Here is a 23520-nt window from a genome sequence, read left to right on the forward strand (position 1 = left end):
CATTTGGCTCTCTCAAAAAAATTATTTTCATAAATAGTTCCACCAAATTTATAATTATAATTTTGACTCTATTTTCGTCGTACAGGTATCATGTAAACGCCAAACAAATAATAGTGGAAGAGCTGGAATAAGTTGAACACTATAATTCATTCACCATATCTATTGTATTTTAAATTTAAGCGCGGAGGTAATATAAGTATAGAAACACGATAAATGATTCACCGTGTCTATTATATTTCAAAGTAAAGCGTAGAAAAATATAAGTATGGAACACGGTGAACCATTCACCGTGTTTAAAAATAGTGAATTGTTTACCATGTTCAACTTATTTCTACACCCATCGCTTCGCGCTGATGTGGCTCCTGCGTTGTGAGGATAGCGTCAAAATTATAATTATAAATTTATAAATTTGGTAGAGAAAAAAAAAAAAAAAAAAAAAAAAAAAAAAACTCTAAGATAGAATATAATTTTTATAAAAAATATTATAAATATTTTTTCTATATTTTAGCAATATTATTTTACGCAAAAATATTCAAATGTATTCACTCTGAGTTGAGAGCTGAGACCAGTGAGTGAGCGGTTCGAAAAAAGAAGAAGAAGAAGAAGAAGAAGAAGAAAAAAACATCAACAAAGGGGAGAGAGAGAGAGAGAGAGAGAGGGAGAGGGAGAGATCGCTGCAAAATGCTCCACGAGCTTTTGCTCGCGCTCCTCGGCTTCACGGGCGACTTCGTCGTCGACTCGCGGGATCGCTACGAAACCCTAGCCGCCGGCGCCGGCGCCGGCGCCTCGGACGGCGAGCCCACCTTCGAGCTCGCCCCCGACCTCTCCTTCATCCACCCCTCCGAGAGGTCCCCCTAACCCGCTCCCCTTTTTTGTTCTCATCCATTTTAGACGCACAATTTATTCATTGTGATTTCTCTTTTATTTGGAAAAGTGTTGATCTCGTAGAGTGTGTGAAAATTAATGTTCCGGAACAATCATTGTTCTCCGGAGTCGTCAGAGAACCGTATCTTTAATATTCTTAATCTGAAACCGCGTGAGTTGTTCTCCCGAAAGCTTAAACTGTCAGAGTACGGTGTCTTTGATTTGATACCCTCAGAGAAAGTTTTTGAAGAAGTGTTGATTTCGTAGAGTGTGTGTGTGTGTTTAAATAATGTGAACCAACTGTTGTTCTCCAAGTCGTCAGTGTCTCAGAGAATAGCGTCTTTAATTTTAATTTAAAGCATCTGTTGTTCTCCCAAAAGCCGAAAAGCTTAAGCTGTCAGAAAACGGTGTCTCGAATATTTTATATTCAACAAAGTGTTTGTCTCGACGAACCGGGAAGTTCAACCTAATGGGAAAGCGTGCAAGAATAGTTTGTAATAACACTCCGCGGTGGAGAACAGGTGAAACTTGCCATGCGAACGGACCGGCCGATTTGTTGTGGCTCTTTATTTATTTGGTAGTGTTGACTCCCATGAAGTGAAGTGCTTTTTATAGGGATTAAGTTCGCCCTTCCTTATTTATTTTTTTATTTTTGTAAATTTTGTTTTGATGAACTTTGAAACATCAACCTTATTAGAGACTGTAGAAGAATAGTCTTTAACACTATGCAATGGAGAATAGGTAAACCATGCCACGTGAACCAACAGGAGAGGGGACGGAAGAGGTAAAGGATGGGAATATATTACCAATTAATGGGGATGGGGTGAAGTGAACATTGGACTTCTTGGAACCGAAGGGGCTTAGGACTAGCTCTCATATTATCGAACTCAGATGATTGATATTATACGAAATGTTTCAGGAATAGTGTTAGTAGAGTGGAAAATTTAGTTTGTTGCTTAGACGATCTGAATTAATCTGAAATGGTAATGTGGGTTGTCTTTGGTTACTACTCTTTAGCCTTCCTGCATCAATTGTAGATGTTCTTTTCGAATCAGACAGATTCAATAGAGAGAGTATGATTTTTTAGATGTAATGTGCCGAGTTAATGATTATGCCATCTGTTGGCTGTAATTTCTCCTTTCTGCCGTGTGTGTATATTCTTTTCATGGGAAAGGCCATGTTGTTGCATGAGCAAGAGATTCATGATCTATTAAGTTGGTATAAAACTGAATAGTTCATATTTTATAGGGGGGAAGGAACTACATCAAGTAGTATTTTTTATACTTAATGGCTTGGCTTTTGTGTCTAATTATTTGAATGGCTTGTTTACTTGCAGGAGTGTTATTGAAAGGCTCATACGTTTAGGCTTTTACTATAGGGAACTGAACCGCTTTGCAACCACCTCTCGTGATTTAAGTTGGATTCAATCCAGTGTCGATATTCCATTGCCTCAACCTAGCAAAAGTCAGAGGGGAAGAAAGGGGAGTGCTTACAGGAGGGCAATTGCGAATGGCATTGTCGAGATTTTATCTGTTTACAGGGCTGCTGTTCTGCAGGTTGAGCAGAATCTCTTATCGGATCCTTTGCCTATTCTAGCAACCGTAACTCGAGGCCTCAGCAAGGTTTGTTCGTTTAATTTATGGTGCTTAACTGTCAGGTTGTTTTAAGAAGCTAATTTTACGAAGAACCCAATTTCTTGGCAGCTAGGGAATATGTTGGTTTAATCATCATTTTGAACTTCTCAATCTATTACTCTTTAACTTGTATTAGTCAACTTAAAGTGTGAAGAAAGGTGCCTAAATAGCGCTTAACTGATTCCATAGCAATAATGTTTGTGAAAATATCTTGATCGGCAGCATAATGTGAAAGAAGGTAGAACTATTTATACGAATGTCTCTTTCCTGTTACTTAGACCATCTTCTATATGGATTACATTTTGGTAAATGAGCTTTGTCATTGTCAATAGTTCTTTTTCCAGGATTAGTTTTCCCATGTTATTGCTTGTGCCTTTTCACTCCCTGTGATTCAGAAAAACCTGTGATTCTTTTTTGATTTTGAAGCTGCCCTGTTAGAACATATCTCAGAAATCTGTGTTGCATTTTGCAACGCCGAGTTTGTTCATTACTAGTTTGCTTTTCATGTTCTAAAATAAATGGTCAATTCGCTCTTAGTTTGAGGTTCTTTTGCCGCCTCTTTTCGAGCTTATTACGGAGATTGAACGGGAGGATATTAGAGGAGGACAGCTTCTCAACCTTTTGGATAAACGGTGCCATTGTGGAGTGCCAGAGTTGCAAAATTGCATTCAAAGGTACTTAGTTTCGTGATCTATAATCCTACATTAAGAAGTAAATTGCATTCAAAAGAAGGATTCGAGTGCCCATCGGCACGGGCCATGCCCACCATGCTGTACATTGTTAACAAGATATCGGCACGATACGATCCTCGTGCCGATGGCACGGCTCAAAACTCTCTTTTCTTTGAAATTAACAAATAGTTGTCTCGATAAAGTGCAAACTATTTAATAAAGATATGTTATAACTTATACGCAACTAGAATATATTAGTGCCAAAAAAAATAAATATTTCATGCCAATGTGTGTTAGCACATAGGTATATTCTTTGCACGGCATCGTTGGCATGGCACGGTACGGCATGGTGCATGCCATGCCATACCGTGCTAGCAAGTTTCTGGCACAACCCTATGCCCGACACTTCAATCCTTTATTCAAAGGTACTTAGTCTCATTTTGGGCTGTAATTATCCTACTTTAGAAAGCAATCTTACAGAATGAGCACCTTTAATTTCAAGTGACCTGGCAATTTACTGACTGAACTATTTAATCTTCTGACGCTATATTTTGTTTCAAAGTGTTTGAAATAACTTTGTGTTCTTTTATGATTTTTGTGTGAAAAAGTGTAGGCTCCTATGGCATGGACATCAGGTCTTGTATAACCAACTTGCTTCTTGGATGGTATATGGAATTCTCCAAGATCCACATGGTGAATTTTTCATCCAAAGGCATGAATCTATCTTGAAAGTTAAATTTCTTCGAAGAAACCTTTTTATGTATACATGAATGGATTTATATTCTAGACAACCTTGTCTATTTATAACTGCATGTCTAATGGATGTCCTGCAGACTGCTAGGACATACTTTTCTTAACAAATTGTTATGGCTTTATGTGAAACTATCAGATAGAAGGACCTAATGATGCATGTAGTCGCTGCTTGAATGAGTACTTCTAATCTGCTATAAAGGGCATCTTGGTCCTTTTGGAGCTTATGCAGCAGTGCTGCTCGAGTAGAGCTACTTGAAGAAACTTTTTTTTTAATATAACTGAAATACCTCCAACAGCTTTTTGCTTCAGGAAAAACAGTTCTCAATTGGAGCTTTTGCTTCCACCGTCCAGAAACTCATTTTAGGTTCTTCCATAGAAAAGTCTCCAAGTTATTTGCTTGCCAAATGTCAGGCTGCTGCCTTTTGAGTAGAATAGTTGTTTGAGAGGCCAAGGCGAAAAGGTTCTAAGAATGTTTATAACAATCAGACTTTCAGCTGATAAAATATGATTGACCAACCAAAATATCTCTTTCGATCACCTTCCTTACATATTCATGCAGGTTATATATATACTGTTTGATGGCTATGGAAATTTCTTGGAAGTTGAGCACCTGAAATAGCTATTATAGTTATAGTTAGAAGTTAGAACAGCCTTGGTACTATTGTTTATGTGAATATTTCATTTAAAAGTTGTCATTTCGTTTCGTTTCTCTATCTTGTAACCAAAACGCCTTTGGCTGGCATTGTTTGTTTTTCTTAATTATATGGTGATGACTAAGTTGGCAGTTCTTCTATCTTCATATTTTTTTAGTTGGCAGGTTCTAGTGCGGATATAGGATCACTTGCTTGCTGTTTTTCTTAAGAATTCCCTGCTTTTCTCTGTATCAAGTGGTAGTAATATTTACTGTAGGGATATAGGACCTAGTGAGAAAGTAGTTACAAATTCTAGCTGAAGGATGTGGACTTGCATTTTCATGATTTGGTTTTGTTTTTTATGCTTGTGGGCCTTTTTTTTTTCATGTAATTTTGCAGACAAGATGACAGAGATGGGGAGAGCGAATCATCTCATCCTGATGTGATTGAGAAGTTGATGCATAAATCAACAGATGATTCAATTCTAACTGATTGGCACTTGGGATTTCATATATCTCTGGTACATTTCTTTTCCGAATACATGATATCCAACATGGTGCTATTTCATTTTTATTCTAGAATTATCATTTGTTAGATAAAAATTTTATTGGCGGCTAATTCAATATATTTCTATATAATATCCATATGTACCCCTTTTCTTTGTTTTGGTAACCATTTAATTGAATATATTGTTCTTGCACTTTAATCTCTCGAAAACTCTTCTCTCTTTTTCTAATGATTGGGAGATATGATAGACTAAGCCCATTGATTGGGTCATTTGGAGGGAATCCTATATACCTTAAGCCACCGTTTGGTTTGGGGTTAAGGAAAAAATAGCTATTCCAGGGATAGGGTTAAGTTCAGGGTTAAAGTGGGGTTAAAGTTTTTTTGTGTTTGGTTGGGGGTTGGAGTTAGTCTAGAATATTGAAAAATAGTGTTTAGTTGGAGTAGGTGGGATAAGAAGATAATGATTGATAAAGAAGGATAATGATTGGTTGGAGTAAGTGGGATAAGAAGGATAATGATTAAGAAAAAAAAGTAAAATTACTAAAATAGCCTCACTGTAATCATTTGAAATAAATATTTTATTTATTGTTTTAAAAATTCTATGCTTGCAAATTATTATGAGGATTAAAATTATATAAATTTTTGCGTAATTGTATACCAAAAATTATTTTCCACTACTCTTTTGTAATTTTGAAAATTTCCTCAAATTTTCAAACAACAATATTAAAATTGTTATATTTATAAATTTCACTCACAATAGTATTTCCTGAACTACAATTAATATTTTAGTTATAATATCATTTTAACCCTCCAAAAATACTAATTTCGAACCTTTCAAATTTAGCCCCTAGTGGAGTTGAGTATCGTTAGGCGTTTTCAAATCCGATTTGTTCCGATCTTTCAAACTTTGCATTGCTATTCGAATATCATTAATAATTCAGAAATATTTACGTACATCAAGTCAATCTGCACATCAACGAACATTTACACAGATAACAACACATTGAATCAAAAACAAAAACATATACAACCAAAATAGAACCGAAATAGTACAAATATATAACAGAGTACAAAAATAAGAATATCTACCAACATATCTACCTACCAATATTCAACGCAGAAAATATCATCACAATATATAACATTAATACATGTTCCATAACAGGCATAAATAAGCAAGTATTACAAAGCATATCCATCTCATACATCATCATCTTACAATTGTCAAATAACAATATAACCACTACACTCAATTCTACCAAATATCAATACAATTATCTAATTTATATAAAATTATATTCTAGTGTTCCACAATTGATTTGTAATATTAGCACGTAGATCCTCACCATTTTGGGAGTCCTCAATTACTCCCACTAAATCGTCCACTCCACCTTCATTTTCAGCGTTCTGTTCATCTGGACCCTCATCAGGAAAAATGTTATCATTTGCTTGGTGACGGCGAATAAAGTTATGTATTATACAACATGCCATAGCAATCAAGCATTGAACTTTATACGAAAACGGTGTTGCTACATTTAGAATTTTGAAACGCTTCTTCAAAATGCCAAATGTCCTCTCAACCACATTCCTTAATTGAGCATGCCGGTGGTTATACAAATCTCGTGGATTTCGATGAACGCGGGCCCGTGTGCTTGCGTCAAACTGACTAATATGGTAACGCTCTCCTCTATAGGGTGCAAGAAATTTTTCAGTATTTGCATATCCCGAGTCTACTAAGTAATACTTGCCTGCAAATAATATAATAACCATATGTTATTAGTATAAAAAACTTATCTACAATAGTGTTCATATATATTTAAATTTAACAAATAATTTATTAGCAAGACTACCTTCGGGAACAACGAAACCACCTCTTTCGCATGCCCATCGAAGTACTCTCATATCGGCAGCAGAGCCTTCCCATCCTGTGCATACAAATAAAAAATTAAGATCAAATGACACCGCAGCCATCATATTTTGTGAGGTGAACCCTTTTCGACATCGAAATGGTGCTTGTTGACTCCTTTTGACCACTACTGGAATATGTGTCCCGTCGATCGCACCAATAGCATTCTACAGTTTACAAAAGAAAAGATAAAAATATTAGTAATAAATTTTATTTATACACCAATGTATTATACGTAAAAGTGTGTATGGTTACCTTGAAAGGATGAAAATTTTGATTATCCCGAATTCTTGGATGCACGGCAGCATTACTTGACGGCAACATTATATAGTCATCTTTTAGCCTCACAATGCCGCGTAGTACATTGTTAAAATGCCTACTAATGGTTTCTCCGGAATGTTGGAATGTTTCCGCCAATATTCGGTTTGCCACGCCATGCCCTACGCCATATAGAAAGATGCCTAACTGCTCATCAGCAGTCATATTTCTTGTGCTACTTATTAAGCCCTTCTCGACTAAAGCATCGCGGAGTGCAATAAATGTAGTTGCACTCACACGAAAGTGATGGCAGCAACGTTCAGGATGACCAGATAAGATATCACACAACATTTGATGTCCGGTAAACGGTCGAGTCCGACACCTTTGTCTGGGTACTCTATTTGCAACTGCAGATTCTAACTCAAGTAGCATCATAGCCTCGATAGATTCATCATCATCATCTATTATTGTCATAATGGTGGCTATGGTCTCTGAAGAAAAAATTCTTTTGTATAGTGGGTTCGCCATTAATGTCTTTCTAATTGCAACTGTTGTAAATACCGAATAAATCAGCACTTAATATGCACATCCAAAAATAAATAAATACACACGAACATATAACTATAGCAAGAGGTAATATATATAGCGCAAACATATAATAATCTTCCAACAGCAAAAAAATATGCAAAGCTAATAAGAGTAGAGGAAATATAAATCAAAGCGTCATACATTCAAGAGTCACTACCACAAAGTAGAAAGTATGCAAAGCTAAGATAAAGAAGCATCCACACGCAATAAGCTTCCAACTACCAATACCACGACAAGCTAGAAAATATGGACATCCACACGCAATAAGCATGGGTCGAGGTACGATACAGAAGAACTACCAATACGCCATTTGTCTAACTCCCGGGAAATGACGGCCTATAGTATAGATTTTGCTGCGCAATTTCTCGCTCAACCCACTTTCTTGCATGCTTGTCATTCAATGACATGAAAGCATTGCGATTCTTGTCTTCCTTAAACGCATCACAGAGAACTAAGATATCATCATCACTTAACCCCGTCATCCCATACACTCGTTGCATGCATTGGTTCTGCGATGGCATATCAGTGCTCTTGCTCAGCTCTAGCTGACATAGTTGCCGCACCCAACCAAGCTTTTCCTTACCCTGCTCCGCGATGTCAAGGAAAGCAGAAGTCCGGGCATCTACTTTCTTTTTTCGTCCCCCAGATGTAGATGCCGTTTGTGCTTGCTTATTGCTACGCTCTGGAGAACGAGCTCTTTTACTACCAGAGCTATGAGCAGAACCACTTGCACCAGTTGTAGGCATCACGGGAGGGCTTGGGGAGCGTGACGTATTTGCTTCATCAAAGTTAGCATATCTGGCGCACCCAGATCCCCCTGCTTCGAATGGGTCCGATGAGAGATTACAAGCTGACATTCCAATGCCAGCAATAGTATCATCCTCACCAGGGGATGACCCAGAGGAGCTTTCAATTATAGGGGGAAGCTCCACAGCACTTGTAAATGCATATCTTCCTGTCGCAGTTGTATTTTGGGTAAGAAATTCCATGTCATCGTAGGCGGGAAAGGGCTTATCCCTACACCTGGCGTACGCCGGATTCTCCTGAAGTAATAATATTAACAATTTAATACTATCATATAATGTACATGTCTTAATAAGACAGTAACGCTATTATAAAAGAAATTGTAATTACCGCTATTACAGAATTTCAGATTCTTGCGTCACCAGGTGTGGGAATGTGCAAGTCAGAGTTCCATCCCCACCCGCTCTTGTTGGCAAGAGAATGGTACAAATTGAAAATTTTTTTTAACACTTTAAATCGATTCTTCAATTGTGTCTTTGTTAGGTTCATATTGTTTCGACTATTGAAATCATTTGCCATCCGCTTCCACGCAATCGGAGTGAATGACCCATTTACGCAGTTACCAAATGTATGTTCATCTCTCATAAGCCCCAACAATTGTGCATCCAAAATGTTGCTCCAATTTTGACTTCTAGTTCTTGTATCAATACGAATGCCACCGCTAGCCTCAATAGGTGACTCATCTGCGAGCCCATGTTGCTTCTGTTTGGACTTAGAAACTTTCTTGAATGGACGCATCTGTAGTTTATAATTAAAAAGAGTGCATGATGGATGCATGAATATGAGTTAAATGCAAGACTTGTTTTTCACTACCAAGTATAGTGTATAATGGCTATAAGGGTCTACTTAAATCAACGATAAATTACATATTTAATTACATATCTGCCTCATATGTACAAAAGCATGTTCGTCGAAATAAGGTTTAGATGGTTCATTCCCACAAATGGCTCAAGTGGTTTCCAACTAAAATGGGGTTGCATTAATTTTTCAATCGATGCCATCCATCTAATCTTAATTGGAAACCGTCATCATCGCCGAACCATATATTTCCCAGCAGTATATCTTTCCCTCATCAGTGTATCTACAATTCTTCCTCACGACATCCGAGAGAAGAGTATGAATAACTTGGCGATTTCATATAGCAACGAGAATATGCGCAAGTATTATCAGATATCGATATTGAATAGGCAGCAGAAAATGCAAAAGTATTAGGTCGGCACAGATCGCAGATAAAGAAACCCCAAAACAAAGAATCAACAACCGAATCAACAAGCAAGTCGCAGCTTAAGGCCGGCACAGATCGCAGATGAAGAAAACCCCAAATCGAGATGATTCACCAACCGAATCAATAACCAAATTGTAGGTTAAAGCCGGCACCGATCGCAGGTGAAGAAAGCCCCCAAAAAAATATCATCAAGCAAATCGCTGATGAAGGAGGGCACAGATCGGTAGATCCGGAAGCGTCGGTTTCGCGGAATCGACGAGGAAGAAGTAGCAAAGGGTTTAGCTAGATGTGAGGCACTTACGACCAACGCTGATGAGGGAAGGTGAGGCGACGACAGGAGGTGAGGCCGAAGGGGAGGTGAGGCGAGGGGAGGTGAGGCGATGACGGGAGGTGAGACCGGAGGGGATGTGAGGGGACGACCGGAGGTGAGGCCGGAGGGGAGGTGAGGCCGGAGGGGAGGTGAGGCGATGACCGGAGGTGATGAGGCGAAGACCGGAGGTAAGGCAACGAGAGGGGAGGACAGACGACGAGCGATGGTGAGGCCGGAGCGAAGGTGAGGCCGAAGGGGAGGTGAGGCGACGACCGGAGGTGATGCGGCGAAGACCGGAGGTGAGGCAACGAGAGGGGAGGACAGGCGACGAGCGAAGGTGAGGCCGGAGCGAAGGTCAGGCCGGAGGGGCTTCGGGCCGAGGTGAAGGGGATCCGGCGGTTAACCTTGGAGAGCAAGGCGTGGGAGAGGGGCGTGAAGCTTGGGGAGCAAGGCGTGAGAATGGGGAGGAAGAGGAAGAAGCTGGAGAGGAGAAAGGGGAAAGTGGAACTCGGGAAACGTGCAGGGAGAAAGCTGGGAGGGGGGGTGGGGTTAGTAAACCCCACCCCAAACCGAGTTATCCCCTGATAACCCGGTTTGGGGTGGGGTTTACTAACCCCACCCCATTTAGCTAGTGTTTGGGTATTAATTGGGGGTTAAGGGGTTATTCCACCCCTTAACCCCCAACCAAACACTAGCTAAGAGGGTAGATTGCGGAATCACTTTTTGGTAAAGGTTTCTTTCATTATTTTTTCAGTAAGACTGCCTTCTTGAGGAAAAATAACCTTACAGATTGCTGTAAACAGCTTTCCAAGTTGATGAAATGGCATTAAGTGTTGAAAATTTTCAATTCGCTGCCAATATCTCCATTAGCTATGTAGAGGGTTCCAACATTATAAAATGGAGTTAGTGCATTCCTCTCTACTTTTTTCTCTGTTATTTATTCACATTGTGACTTTGTTTTATTACTGTTTTTTTTTTCTCTCTTTATTTTCCCCTTGGCTTGGGTATTGCACACATTGGAACCTGCCTTTTCTCTTCTTTCTATTTTCCATTCTTTTTTCCACTCTTTGTCTAAAAACAAGCAAAGACCAGAAAGATTGGCCCTATCAACTTCCTATGACTTCAACTCTTGCGCCAGAAACAATTTATTTAATATCTTTTTTACCTTAGTCTTATTTTATGAAGGCTTAATTGTAGTGTATTCATAGTGTTAAAGAATGTGAGATCGCCGTTATCCTCCAAAAGTTTAAGCTGGTAGAAACGGTGTTTTTATATTTTTATATTTAACACTTCCCCCACGTTTAGACTTGAGACTTTTTTGACAGGCCAATAACGTGGATTTGAATTGAATGGGAGGAAATCAATTATGTTAGGAGCCTGATGAGACTCGAACTCAAGACTTCCTGCTCTGATACGATGTTAAAGAATGTGAAACAACTGTTGTTCTCCAAAAACTTAAGTTGGTAGAGAATGTTGTTTTTATATTTTTTATATTTAACACATATGAACCGTGCTCCAATGCATGCAAAATTATTATCTGAATAGTAAATTCTCTGGTCATTCTTAAAAAGGAAAGCATATGTATTTTGCCTTGTTTGTTTTAGATTAAATGGGGCAAATTATTATAGCAACTACTAAGATAGAAGGCAAGAAGTTCGAAAATTAATAAGAACATTAATAAGAAAACAGTGGCACTGTGTCTAGGAGCTTTTTTTTTCCTGGCTATACATGTGTTTGTTTTCACAGTTTAACTGTCGACCTCAGGGTGTATACTGTTACAGATCTATTCATCTCATGACAATCTGATTGCAGGACATGTTGCCAGAATATATACATATGCGTGTTGCAGAATCAATTCTTTTCGCTGGAAAAGCAGTGAGGGTTCTTCGAAATCCTAGCCCTAGTTTCAGATTAAAAGAATCTTTTGTGCACAATCCAAATGTGAAAGGGTCTCATAGAGTTCAAGGCTTTCTTGGAAATTTTGCTACCCTGAAGGAGTTGCCTGATTCTTCCAATCTTATCACAGAAGATTTACTACCCCAATCCGAGGCTGATAAAATTAATGCAATGCTTCTAGAATTGAAGGTTATTCTATTTGAAAATTTTTTGCTTTTCTTTTCTATCTTTTCTCGAAACTAATTTTTTGCTTTCTTGCAATCTCTTTATCTAGTTTTTCTAGTTTGATAAGTTATATATGTGAATAATCTTATCCTAGCAATCCTTTAAACTAATATTCCTTCATTTAATGCAGCATTCATCTGAATTCCATAAAAGACTGTTTGAATCTGCTGTAAGTTCAATTCGTACAATCGCAGCAAATCATCTATGGCAGGTAATCTGGTTCCAAGAAGGATCTCTTTAAAAATGCAGTCACTGTTGAAACTATTTATACCTTCTTTTGGTATACCAGCTTGTGGTTATTCGGGCCGACTTGAATGGCCATCTGAAGGCCCTTAAAGATTATTTTCTCTTAGCCAAAGGCGATTTTTTCCAGGTATGCAGTCATCAACTTAACCAAAAAGTGCATATATTTTTTGCTAGTGATATATAATTTAGTTACAAACTTACTAACCTTGGTTTATTGTATGAATATTTTGTCAATGGGTATTTGTTGATAACTTCTGTTTTCATCTTATTGGGCTTTGGCGAAGGAATGAGCCGGATCTTTCTAGTGGATTTAGAATGCATTTGGGACTGGTCATAACATTTGAGCATATTGTAGTTGTTCTAATGCTCATCTGCAATTTGTATTACATGGAGTTTTCGAACTTCCAGCTAAAATTCCCATTAGTTCTTTTGTTTCTATTCCACAAAAAGTTCAATCTGCTGGTCAATTCTTCTTGTTCACTATTTTCTATCTAACGCGCTATAACATGATGTTGTTACATGCAAGTAATGGCCTTCATATCTCTCTCATATTTAATATCAGTCATGTATTTCTTAATCAGTGTTTTTTGGAGGAGAGCCGTCAATTAATGCGTCTACCTCCTCGTCAAACTGCTGAAGCAGATCTTATGGTCCCATTTCAGTTGGTAAGTTGTAAAGCTTATTGATGTAGTCTTTTTTCTTTATGTAATTCCCTGTAAGATTTTAGTTCTCAAACCAAATATGATACTTTTTGCTTGTAATTACATCTGTAGTAATGTTACGGTATTTCACTTTTTCGAATTTTACAGCAACCGGCATAAATTTGATGCAGGCTGCACTTAAAACTATTGGCGAAGAAGACAAGTACTTTCCAAGAGTATCATTAAGGTTTGGACTTTGGATTAATGTATATCTTACATACCATTCTAGCATTTTTCTTTTTCACAGGGTGCATATGCGAAAGTTTTGTCTGCATCTATTGTAGAATGCCGTCATTTGGAGCTAATGTAACTGCTACTCAAAAGGATTTTCCTACAACAAAGGTTACTTCTGATGTGTCTCAAAAAGACTTGCCACTCGATGGTTGGGATGCAATTTCTCTCGAATACTTCATTGATTGGCCTTTACAGCTGTTCTTTACTCAAGAGGTCCTTTCTAAGTAAGTTCTATATGGCACCTAAAAAACTTTCAATTTCTGATTAATACTTCTCTCCTTTCTCTTTCGCTGGTGAAACTATTGTGAAGACAGGATATTGAATCTGGTTCAGGTACCGCAAGGTTTTCCAGTATTTGATCAGACTGAAGCGAACCCAGATGGAGTTGGAGAGGTCTTGGGCTGCGGTAATGCATCAAGATCATGCTGATTTTGCAAACTATAGGAAGGACCGAAAGAACAACTCAGTTTCTCAACTGCGTCAACGCTCAAGCCCAATGTGGCGAGTTAGGGAGCATATGATTTTCTTGATCAGAAATTTACAATTTTATATCCAGGTCACTATAAGAGATCAATTCCTTTTGTTTTTCTCTTTTTCCCTTGTAGTGCCACATCCTGCATTTGTTTGGTTTTTGTTCTAGTGCTGTGTTCATTGCATGTATATCCCTGTAAAATCATCCATTCACATGTATACCTTGTGAAATCTAAATGCTTGAATAACCTCCTGTGAAAACTGATATTAGCATTTAGTGAATGATGCATATGTCCATATGTATCATGCTTTTCCCTTATATGGTGATCATTTGTTGTGGTTTTCACTTGTCCTCCACACTTCCTTGTGTATGTATCTTTGTTTTGCTCAGTCAGCTAATCTTAAAATTAATCACGTATATAGAAGCTTGTGTTTTTGTTTCCTAAATGACTATTATTTTGTGTAGGTTGATGTTATCGAGTCCCAGTGGAATGTTTTACAAGCTCATGTGCAGGATTCACATGATTTTACAGAACTAGTGAGCTTTCATCAGGAGTATGCACTTATCTCTATCTTCTTCATATCTCTCTTTTTATTTTTTCAATTGAAATGCTATTTAATAATTCTAAGTCGGTTATGAATTGTGATTTTAGCTTTGCTATTTATTTTTGAGCTCTGCTTGCTTCATAAGCACTCACCACGTTAACTATAAACCTAAATACTCAGGATCTAATAGTCACTATGTACTCTGGAGGGTGAAGTCGATATTTGAGAAAGGCAAAACAGTCATATTATTGGTTGTTGTAAGATGTATCGTAACTACTGTTTGTGGCACAATTCTTGCTTGGTTGTTGTAAGATGTATCGTAACTACTGTTTGTGGCACAATTCTTGCTTGTTAAGGCAATGATGGTTTCTGCTTTAGGTGAAGAGGGGAAAATAAGGAAAGACAATTCTTGCCATGAATCTTAAGAAAAATAATCCGAACTCCACGAGTTCTATCAGCACTGGATAGCAGAAGAAATGAAAATTTCAATAAGCCTGGTTTAGCGTCATGGTATCTATGAAAAAGTAGAAATAAAACTCACTGTTCCCTACTTATGACAGATTTTGATAGATGATCTATTTTGTCGGTTCGTTATTACTTTTCTTGAATTCCTTTTCTATAATCTCTTTTGACCATGCGTAAGAGTGAAAACCCATAGCATACTTCGCTCCAAAGAAAAGGTAAGTTGGTGAGCTCATTCCCTCATTATTATTCATGCAGGCGTGCCGATAATTTAAGAAGCTCTAGTGCATCTGTTTGCATGTTCAGAAGAACTTGCTGACATGTTCTTTCTTTAATTTAATCTTATACTTATCCATATATAATTTCTTTTCGCATAATTTATGTGCTATATGATTTCTTGAACATCTCTTTTACACCATTGATACTGATCCTTTTGATGCTGCTGATGTTCAGCAGTAATATGTTTTTCAGACATGACATATATGCCCTTTGAAGACTTATCTGTTTACATCTATAACCTGCTGATTCTGCGTATATTTAAATTTTAAAGAACTTTTTCTGATACAAATCTAACTTCCCCTATGAACTGGACATCACCCCAACTTACGATAAGGGTATGAATAGGTGATTATGCAGTGGTGAATGCTGCTATTTGTTTATTTTTGTTTCCTTATATTTAGCACATATCCTGACGTTCTAGGTGTTTGACTTGCAGATACTTGTCAGCTTTGATTTCACAGTCGTTCCTTGATATCGGGTCCGTTTCTAGAATATTGGATAGCATAATGAAACTTTGCCTGCAGTTCTGCTGGAAGATCGAACTATATGAAAGCAGTACAAATCTGTCAGAACTAGAGCATATAACCGAGGTACCATTTGAAGTTCTTTTATTGAATTCGTTAGTATGAACTAAAAATCAGTAATGCTTATTCATATTAGGTACATTGGCGTACTCGATGTCTCTCAGGTTTATTGTCAAATTGAGTTACTTTTGCATACAAAATTACTATGCACACAAAATTATCAAACTAATATAAATAAGGCTATACTAGGAGGCTTTTGCGTCCCACCATGCACTTGTAGGTAACACAACATAATAAAATTTTGACAGATTACGAGTGCTTCATTATCTGTGGCAACCTAGTGTTAAAGTTATCAGCACCACTATAATGAACTTACCAATTACATGATTTGATGAGAATTACTAATTTATTTGACCCCCGCCAAAATGTATAGTTGAAGTCTGGAAGATTCTTTTGATATATCTTGTTTATGTAGTATGCACTAAGAAAGCGGGTTTGTCCCCTGGAGGGTAGGGTTCAAGAAGAGAATTGAGTAGCAAAAACATATGGAGGGGACACCATATTAGCATTTCTCAATGAGAGAAGATATGGCTCTTTTATGGAATTTTATACATTTTAAATATACAACCATAGGTGGACATATTCTAAAGCATATAAATATTACTTTTCTTGTCCAAAATGGTCTGGTATGGGCATAAACCTAGGATCAGCGTATCTAGTTTCAACTTATTTTTTTCTCTGTCTGCCAGTTTTAGTACATCTACACCATAGATTCGAAAAATTGTACAGAGACCCTCTAAACTACAGGTCATTTTGAAATAAGCCCTTAAACATTTTCTATTAATGCCCCGTTAACTTTCACTTGTTTGAACTTAAGTTAATATCAGTAAATTGAATAGGCATTATTACATAAAATCAGTCATTTTCATCAAATTTCATGGCTCTAACTACTTTTTAGGTAAGTGCTGATTTTACTATTGATTGGTTACCAATATCTAATGACGCTATTGGTTTTTAATGAAATCATCAATTTAATAATTGAAACAACTCAAAAGAAATAAAAGTTGAAGAGTTGCTAGTCAGGAGAAAAAAGTTGAGAAATCTATTTCAAAATGACCTAAAGTTAACTAGGTCTCCAACATTTTTACCCAGTATATGTGTGTCAAGGTTTTTTACCCAATATATGTGTTAATTGGGTTGGCCTTGAATTAAAGATAGTCGGCTTTAGTTCTGCTAGGGATGTATTGGACCTCAATGTTTAGTTATGAGGTTTATTATTTAACGACAAACTCTTCACTCAATTATAAGGGGTGAAAGTTTGACCCTCTTTCCGTTGTAGGAACCTTGAGGCTCCTGGTTAATTACGTCCCCAGTTGCGGACAACCTTTGATTCAGCCAGTTTCAACAGAGATTAACCCAGCTAGTAATATTTATACCTTTTCATTGATTTTATGTATGTTTTATGATATACCATCTAGAGGCACAATAGATTTATGATACAAGATTAGAAAAGGAAGTTTTCTTCATCTCTTTCTTGTCTCATTTTGTTGGTGCATCAAGGATGAAGTATTTCTTGTCCGCCACTGTAAACTTCCAGAAGTAAATAACAATGTAGGAATGAGGAACTTCGGTTGCTGTAGAGCTGGTGTAACGTAGTTTGCACATGATAACTAGATTGTCGTGATATCTTTTGATATTTGGGGATGAAAACAAAATAAGATTAGTACAAATTTATATTTTAAATTTTAAATTCTAAATTTTAAAGTTAAGATTTTAAATTCTAAATTTTAAAGTTAAGATTTTAAATTTTAAAATTTAAAATTTGAGATTTTAAATTTTAAATTTTAAATTTTAAAATTTAAATTTAAAATTGATATTTAAAATTTTAAATTTTAATTTCGAATTTTGAAATTTAAAAGTTAAATTTTTAAATTTAAAAAATATAAATATAAAATTTTAAAATTCAAATTCAAATATAATAAGAGGGTAATATTATTATTTTTAATGTATAACTAACCTCTATTTTTCTTATTCTATTTTTTTTATCCGAACGCTATTTTTCTTATTTCCGGGAATTACTCAATTTTCATCCAAACGCAAAATTGGTCTAGTTCTTGCTTATACCCGGACTTATACCTATCCCTGGAATAGACAGTTCTTGCTTATACCTGAACCAAACGATACCATAGTGTATTAGAAGATCCAAACTAAATCAAATTTAATTGAGCTAAGAATAATAATTTGATAGTAACTTCACAATTGTGTTTCTGGGTGTGGGGAACCTTGAGTACGGGGACGGGGAACTCTAACTACGGGTTGGACTAAGCGGGGCTGGGTTGAGCGGAATCCCTAGTATTTGCAGACGTGGGGACGGGGAACTCTAACTATAGGTCGGACTGAGCGGAATTCCAAGTATTTGTGGACATGAATAGAGAAGGGCTTTCTCTCTAGCCCTCCTTCTTGTCATTCTTCTCCCTGTTGTCATTCTTATTTTTGGTAGACGTGCACACATGATAGAGTAGCTCGATTTACGACTAAGCATAATGTGGCATTGTAATAGTTCTTGACCTAATGCTCGAAACAATGGCGATATCCACATTCTTATTCAAGGATGGAACGAAGGCTGATCTCGATATTTGTGTATAAAGACAATGAAGAGAATAAATATCGGCATGATCCATAAAACAATGTCAACACCGACGGGCTTGACAAAATGTAATAGATGTAACAAAGATGCATCTTGGTCTTGTCCGCAGACATGACAGAATGTAACAGAGGCAATAAAGATGGATCTTGCTTTTGTCCATAGACATGACATTTACGATAAAGGGTTAGATTTATGCATAAAGGTCATGAAGATGGATTTCAGCTTTGTACATGATGACTGCATTGAGAGAGAAGCTTGGCCTCTTATTCCTATGAAATTGAAATTGAAATTTGAATTCAAAATTTAAAATTGAACTTAAAACTGAATCAAAAGATCTAAATTTAAATTTAAATTTCAATTAAAATTTAAATTCAAATATGAGCTTTGATTTCAAATCTAAATTTGGATTTGTACTTTGAATTCAAATTCACATTTTGAATTTAAAATTCAAAATCAAAGTTTGAACTTTGAAATTAAATTTAGAATTGAAGTTTAAAATATGAATTTTAATTTAAAATTAAGTACAAAATCTTATTGTGTATTCGAAACTGAATTAAAATTTAAATTTGAATTCAAAATCAAGATTCAAATTTAAAATTTGTATCTAAATTGAAATTTAATTTTGAAATTTAATGTCAAAATTAGAATTTAAAAATGAAATTTGAATCCAAAATTTAAAATTTAAATTTAAATTAAAAAAATCTAACTTTGAACTTAAAATCTAAATTTTAAAAAATTTGAAATACAAATTTCGAATTAAATTTTATAATCAGCTGGCGTTGACACGACGCTTTTGTGGTGCTGACGTGGTGTTGATGTGGAACGTGAATTTTAACACTGACATGGTGTGGATGTGGAACGTGAATTTTAACACCCTTTGCAACGTTTGGGATCTAATGGCAATGAAATCAAGAGGTTGAGAACTTGATTGCAAAGAAAAAAGGTTAAGGATAAAAGTGAAGAAGGATGCAAATGTTGGGACCTCCAGTGCAGTTAACCCTAATAAAAAAGATATTTAATGTCTTTACTTATGTGTAATTGACTTGTATGTTGTTTAAATTATATTGTTATGAAGTTACAAATTATTTTCGTCCAATATTTCATATCATTACAATAATTAGAAACACATACATGTATGACTATCTTAAATCTAAGAAGTTATTTGTTTGAAGGCCTATAAGATTTTATTTAGCTACACACATATTTACTTTTATAGACTATAACCAGTCAATATCATTTGTCCCAATGGTTCAAAAAGTGTGCACAGTCACCTTTTTTGCATGAATCTCACTTAATCACACCCGACACGCCAATATGAAGATAGAAAGATACCACTTGCTTTGGGGCATTGCTAGGGATAACCAACTGTTCCTAGAGTGTCCCTTAAAAGGGTAGTAGTTTTTAACTCATGGATAGGTGCTTGGCATTAATTAGGTTAGATTTATATTTCTACCCATCATATTTACATGGGAGGACATCTTCGGGCACACTTTTGAATACATAAGTATGTTCCTGTCTTGCATCCAATGTTTCAAAATCAGTAGGACTAGTATGGTCAAACCGATCATCGCTTAACTATTTTTTATCCGGACCAACTCATAACCTTGGATTTGAGATAATCAAAAGGCAGTAAAACCTAGTCGGCCCAACTGAAGTTTGAATGGACTGGCGAGACAATTTAATGTTAAAATGTCCAAAACTATATACTAAAGTGATTTATCATCTAAACTACTGATTTCATTCTTCTTTCTCTTTGTTCCCCCTAAGATCTAGCATCCAAGGCCCGTAGTCAATTTATTTGATTATAAGAAGAATAATGGAAAGATAAAAATGTATAAAACTTATCTCAACTATCATCCATTTGGATTTAACCAACTAAGATTTACAAATTCTGATTTTACTTCCTAACCTTTTAATTTATTTGATTTGAGCCAATTAGCGGCTTTTTAACAACAAAATTTGAATGCGTCGTTTATCTTTACGAATATAGTTAGTATATGTTATGCAATTTACGTTAACTATAAACATTAAAGCATGCAATTAGCTTAAATTTTGCATTCAAAGAGCATTAAATCATTTAAATCAAACAAATTGAAAGGTTGAGTACCAAAATCAAAATTTTGAAAGATTGAGTAGTCGAATCAAAATGGTCTATAGTTCAGTTATGTTTTATAGATTTTTACCTAATGGTAATTATATCCAAGTTAATTTGACATACTTTATTATTTGTCCTAAAACATTCCTTTATTTAGATTTCTCTTCCTTTCTAGATGCCTAACAATTCTTTTTGTTGTATATAAATTATTAAAACACCGTTCTTTTGGGAGATTAAGCTTTTGAAGAAAATTGCTGTTTCTCATTATTTAAAATGGTTATTAGAGTAAGAGGTTGCGAGTTCGAATCCAACGAAACTCCTAGCATTGTTTAATTTTGTCCTATTTAATTCAATTGCACATCATGGAGCTATTGAAAGGTCTCTGAGCTCGGACATGTGGGGGAGTTTGAATCCAACCAAGCTTCTAGCTTTGTTTTATTGCCTCTCATTTAATTTATATCCACATCTTGCATTTTTCAAAGCATGTTGAGCCCAAACGTGAGGGAGAGTTCGAATCCAACCAGGCTCCTAGCTTTGTTTAATTGCCTTCCATTTAATTCTAGTCCACATCTTCGGTCTATCAAAACATTATAGCAGCTTATGCTTTTGAATATAAAATATTAAAATACCATTCTTTGGCAGTTTAAGCTTTTGGAGAAAATGGTTGTTTCGCATACTTTAACAATTATGTATAACTAGTGAAGTTACCCACGTATTGCGGCGGACTATTACTATAAAAGATAGAATATTGATAAAATAAAAATTTTAAAATTTTTTGACCTTCCATGGGACATCAATAAATACAAATAGTATGAGAAAAAAGAGTATAAATAGATCTTACTTTACATTTTTTGTGAAAGCGATTAGTTTAGATGATAATAAACTATATGAATGCATTAATTAGAAAGTGGGCGGGTGGGAAGACAAAGAGTCGAGTGGAGATGGGAGGTGGGAAGGCGAAGCATCAGGAAGTGAGAAGGGGAGAGAAGGTAAGGGTGAAAGAAGAACTGCTATGTGGCAAATTCTATGAGGAATAATGTATAGGTATAGATATAGATATTTGTTGTGATACTGAAGTTAGTAGTTCAATCATGTTTTCAACTACTGGTCAAATCAGTAAATTGCTGATAAAAATAAAGTAAGCTCATGAAAAAATAGTTTCTATTCGCGCTATCCTATCATCTTGTTTTTTCTCTTTCATTTCCTTGCAAATGCTAGCATTGCCACATTAAGTGACAACTGTAATGCTGCATTTGGTGTAGCATTTGTCACGTGTCTTGATTGATAGTTATTTTCTGTTTCTGCAGGAATTCAGTAAGAAATCCAATTCTCTGTATACAATTCTGCGTAGCAGCCGTTTGGCTGGAAGCCAACGAGCGCCGTTTCTGAGGCAATTTCTTATGCGACTGAACTTCAACTCATTCTTCGAGGTACGAAAGTAGTAATTTCTCGATCATTAACAAAACTTTGTGAATTATCAATATAATTTGCGCTTTCTGCTCTTGGTCTCTTTTCCGCCAACAGGCCACCGCGAGAGGCGTGCTGAATGTGGTCAGGCCTCGCCCGACTCCCCCTGCCATCCAGCAGTAACAAGCCCATTGGTTCCGAAGGGTGTTTGCATATGTTGCGGCGTCAAATTGATTTATTTTCTAATGTTTGCGGAAGCCATTGTGTGCTGAATATTTTCTATCATGTACAATTAGTCTATTGCTTCTCAAAAGAAATATACTTCTGCAATTCTTTGTTTTGTTGTGTGAGTTCCAGGTAACATGGCTTCAGTGTTCAAGAGAAAAAGCCTAAACATAGTTAGAGAACGGGCTTTTTTTGCAAATAGCCCCCTGATAAATTTTATTTTTAAAATTGGCCATGTCAAAATTTTATTTGCAAAAATGGCCCTGGCCCCGCCACGCAAGCGCCACATCAGCGCCACGCGGGCGGGGCTGGGCCATGTGTTTAAGTTGAACGCGGTGAACCATTCACCGTGTTCAATACAAGGTTTTGTATTGGACACGGTGAATGATTCACCGTGTCCAATACAAATACCTCCAATTTAGCCAAAAATGACTAAGTTGTGGGTGTTTGTATTGGACACGGTGAATCATTCACCGTGTTCAATTATTTGTATTGGATACGGTGAATCATTCACCGTGTCCAATACAAATACCTCGCAGTTAACCATTTTGTATTGGACACGGTGAACCATTCACCGTGTCTAATACAAAAACCTTGTATTGAACACGGTGAATGGTTCACTGTGTTCAACTTAAACACATAGCCCAGCCTCGCCCGCGTGGCGCTGACGTGGCGCTGACGTGGTGGGACCAGGGCTATTTTTGCAAATAAATTTTTGATAGGACCAATTTTTAAAAAAAAATTAGTTAGGGGGCTGTTTGCAAAAAAAGCCCTTAGAGAACAAACTCAGCTTGTCAAGCCCCAATAGTTTAACATCAGTAAGTATGAGAATAGGTTTTTTTTTTTAATTTTTGTTTTTAATTTGTTAAATGTATATGTATTGTAGGCTCCGTAAACTTGAAAATATGTTGCGTACTAAAATTTGTTCTATTAAAATTTTATCTAAGTTGAATACTTCTATACCATTAAATTTGCAAATGAAATACATTAACAGTTAAAAATCATTGATTTGAATACTTTCGATCACTCGGTAAATGGTATCGAAAATTTACAAAATTTCTTTTCTAGATAATTCGGTTAGGATAAGAATTGAGATGGTTTGAACGAACTATTTCGGTTAGGATAAGAATCGAGATGGTTTCAGTGTATCAGAAGAAGAGTCAAATTGTTAAACTAAATGGGATAAGAATAGAGCCAATTTGGATAAGGATAAAGATATTATTTTCAAACATTTTGTTCTTATTTTCTTGTAAATCTGAAGGTTATAAATAGGGGTTTTATTGGCTCTTTTAAAAACATTCTAGTTTAGAGAGAATTAATATACAAATTTTTTCACATAACAATATTGTGTTTTTTTTCCTCTTTAATTTGATTTTAGATATCCATCAGGGAGGCGCTGCAATATTGCTT

General features: G+C 36.2%; 3 protein-coding genes across 3 annotated transcripts; 1 reads left to right on the forward strand and 2 right to left on the reverse strand.

The window, feature by feature from the left end:
• Positions 570 to 22225, forward strand: LOC109719618 (gamma-tubulin complex component 4). The gene is made up of 16 exons (XM_020246391.1): positions 570 to 848; positions 2201 to 2486; positions 3036 to 3172; positions 3783 to 3881; positions 4954 to 5074; positions 11965 to 12237; positions 12404 to 12484; positions 12563 to 12646; positions 13101 to 13184; positions 13352 to 13407; positions 13505 to 13678; positions 13788 to 14010; positions 14392 to 14480; positions 15649 to 15802; positions 21786 to 21908; positions 22003 to 22225. The coding sequence occupies exons 1-16, from the start codon at positions 682 to 684 to the stop codon at positions 22066 to 22068; spliced, it is 2217 nt and encodes a 738-aa protein (XP_020101980.1). The 5' UTR covers positions 570 to 681; the 3' UTR covers positions 22069 to 22225.
• Positions 6153 to 7102, reverse strand: LOC109719620. The gene is made up of 2 exons (XM_020246393.1): positions 6912 to 7102; positions 6153 to 6809 (listed from the first exon to the last, which is right to left on the reverse strand). Exons 1-2 carry the CDS (start codon positions 7033 to 7035, stop codon positions 6355 to 6357), a joined length of 579 nt encoding a protein of 192 aa, XP_020101982.1. The 5' UTR covers positions 7036 to 7102; the 3' UTR covers positions 6153 to 6354.
• On the reverse strand, positions 7873 to 9168 carry LOC109719619. Its single transcript, XM_020246392.1, has 2 exons — positions 8948 to 9168; positions 7873 to 8856 (listed from the first exon to the last, which is right to left on the reverse strand). Exon 2 carries the CDS (start codon positions 8800 to 8802, stop codon positions 8128 to 8130), a length of 675 nt encoding a protein of 224 aa, XP_020101981.1. The 5' UTR covers positions 8803 to 8856; positions 8948 to 9168; the 3' UTR covers positions 7873 to 8127.

Source organism: Ananas comosus, linkage group 13, assembly GCF_001540865.1.
Source record: "Ananas comosus cultivar F153 linkage group 13, ASM154086v1, whole genome shotgun sequence".
In the NCBI taxonomy this organism is placed as follows: Eukaryota; Viridiplantae; Streptophyta; class Magnoliopsida; order Poales; family Bromeliaceae; genus Ananas; species Ananas comosus.

Excerpts from the sequence above, each read along its gene's own strand:
- LOC109719618 (XM_020246391.1), top strand. The coding sequence starts at position 682 with ATGCTCCACGAGCTTTTGCTCGCGCTCCTCGGCTTCACGGGCGACTTC. Across the intron at positions 3,882-4,953 it reads GGTGAATTTTTCATCCAAAG|ACAAGATGACAGAGATGGGG; the intron begins GCATGAATCTAT and ends GTAATTTTGCAG. Across the intron at positions 13,185-13,351 it reads TTATGGTCCCATTTCAGTTG|GCTGCACTTAAAACTATTGG; the intron begins GTAAGTTGTAAA and ends AATTTGATGCAG.
- LOC109719620 (XM_020246393.1), bottom strand. The coding sequence starts at position 7,035 with ATGATGGCTGCGGTGTCATTTGATCTTAATTTTTTATTTGTATGCACA. Across the intron at positions 6,810-6,911 it reads TGGTTTCGTTGTTCCCGAAG|GCAAGTATTACTTAGTAGAC; the intron begins GTAGTCTTGCTA and ends TATTATTTGCAG.
- LOC109719619 (XM_020246392.1), bottom strand. The coding sequence starts at position 8,802 with ATGGAATTTCTTACCCAAAATACAACTGCGACAGGAAGATATGCATTT.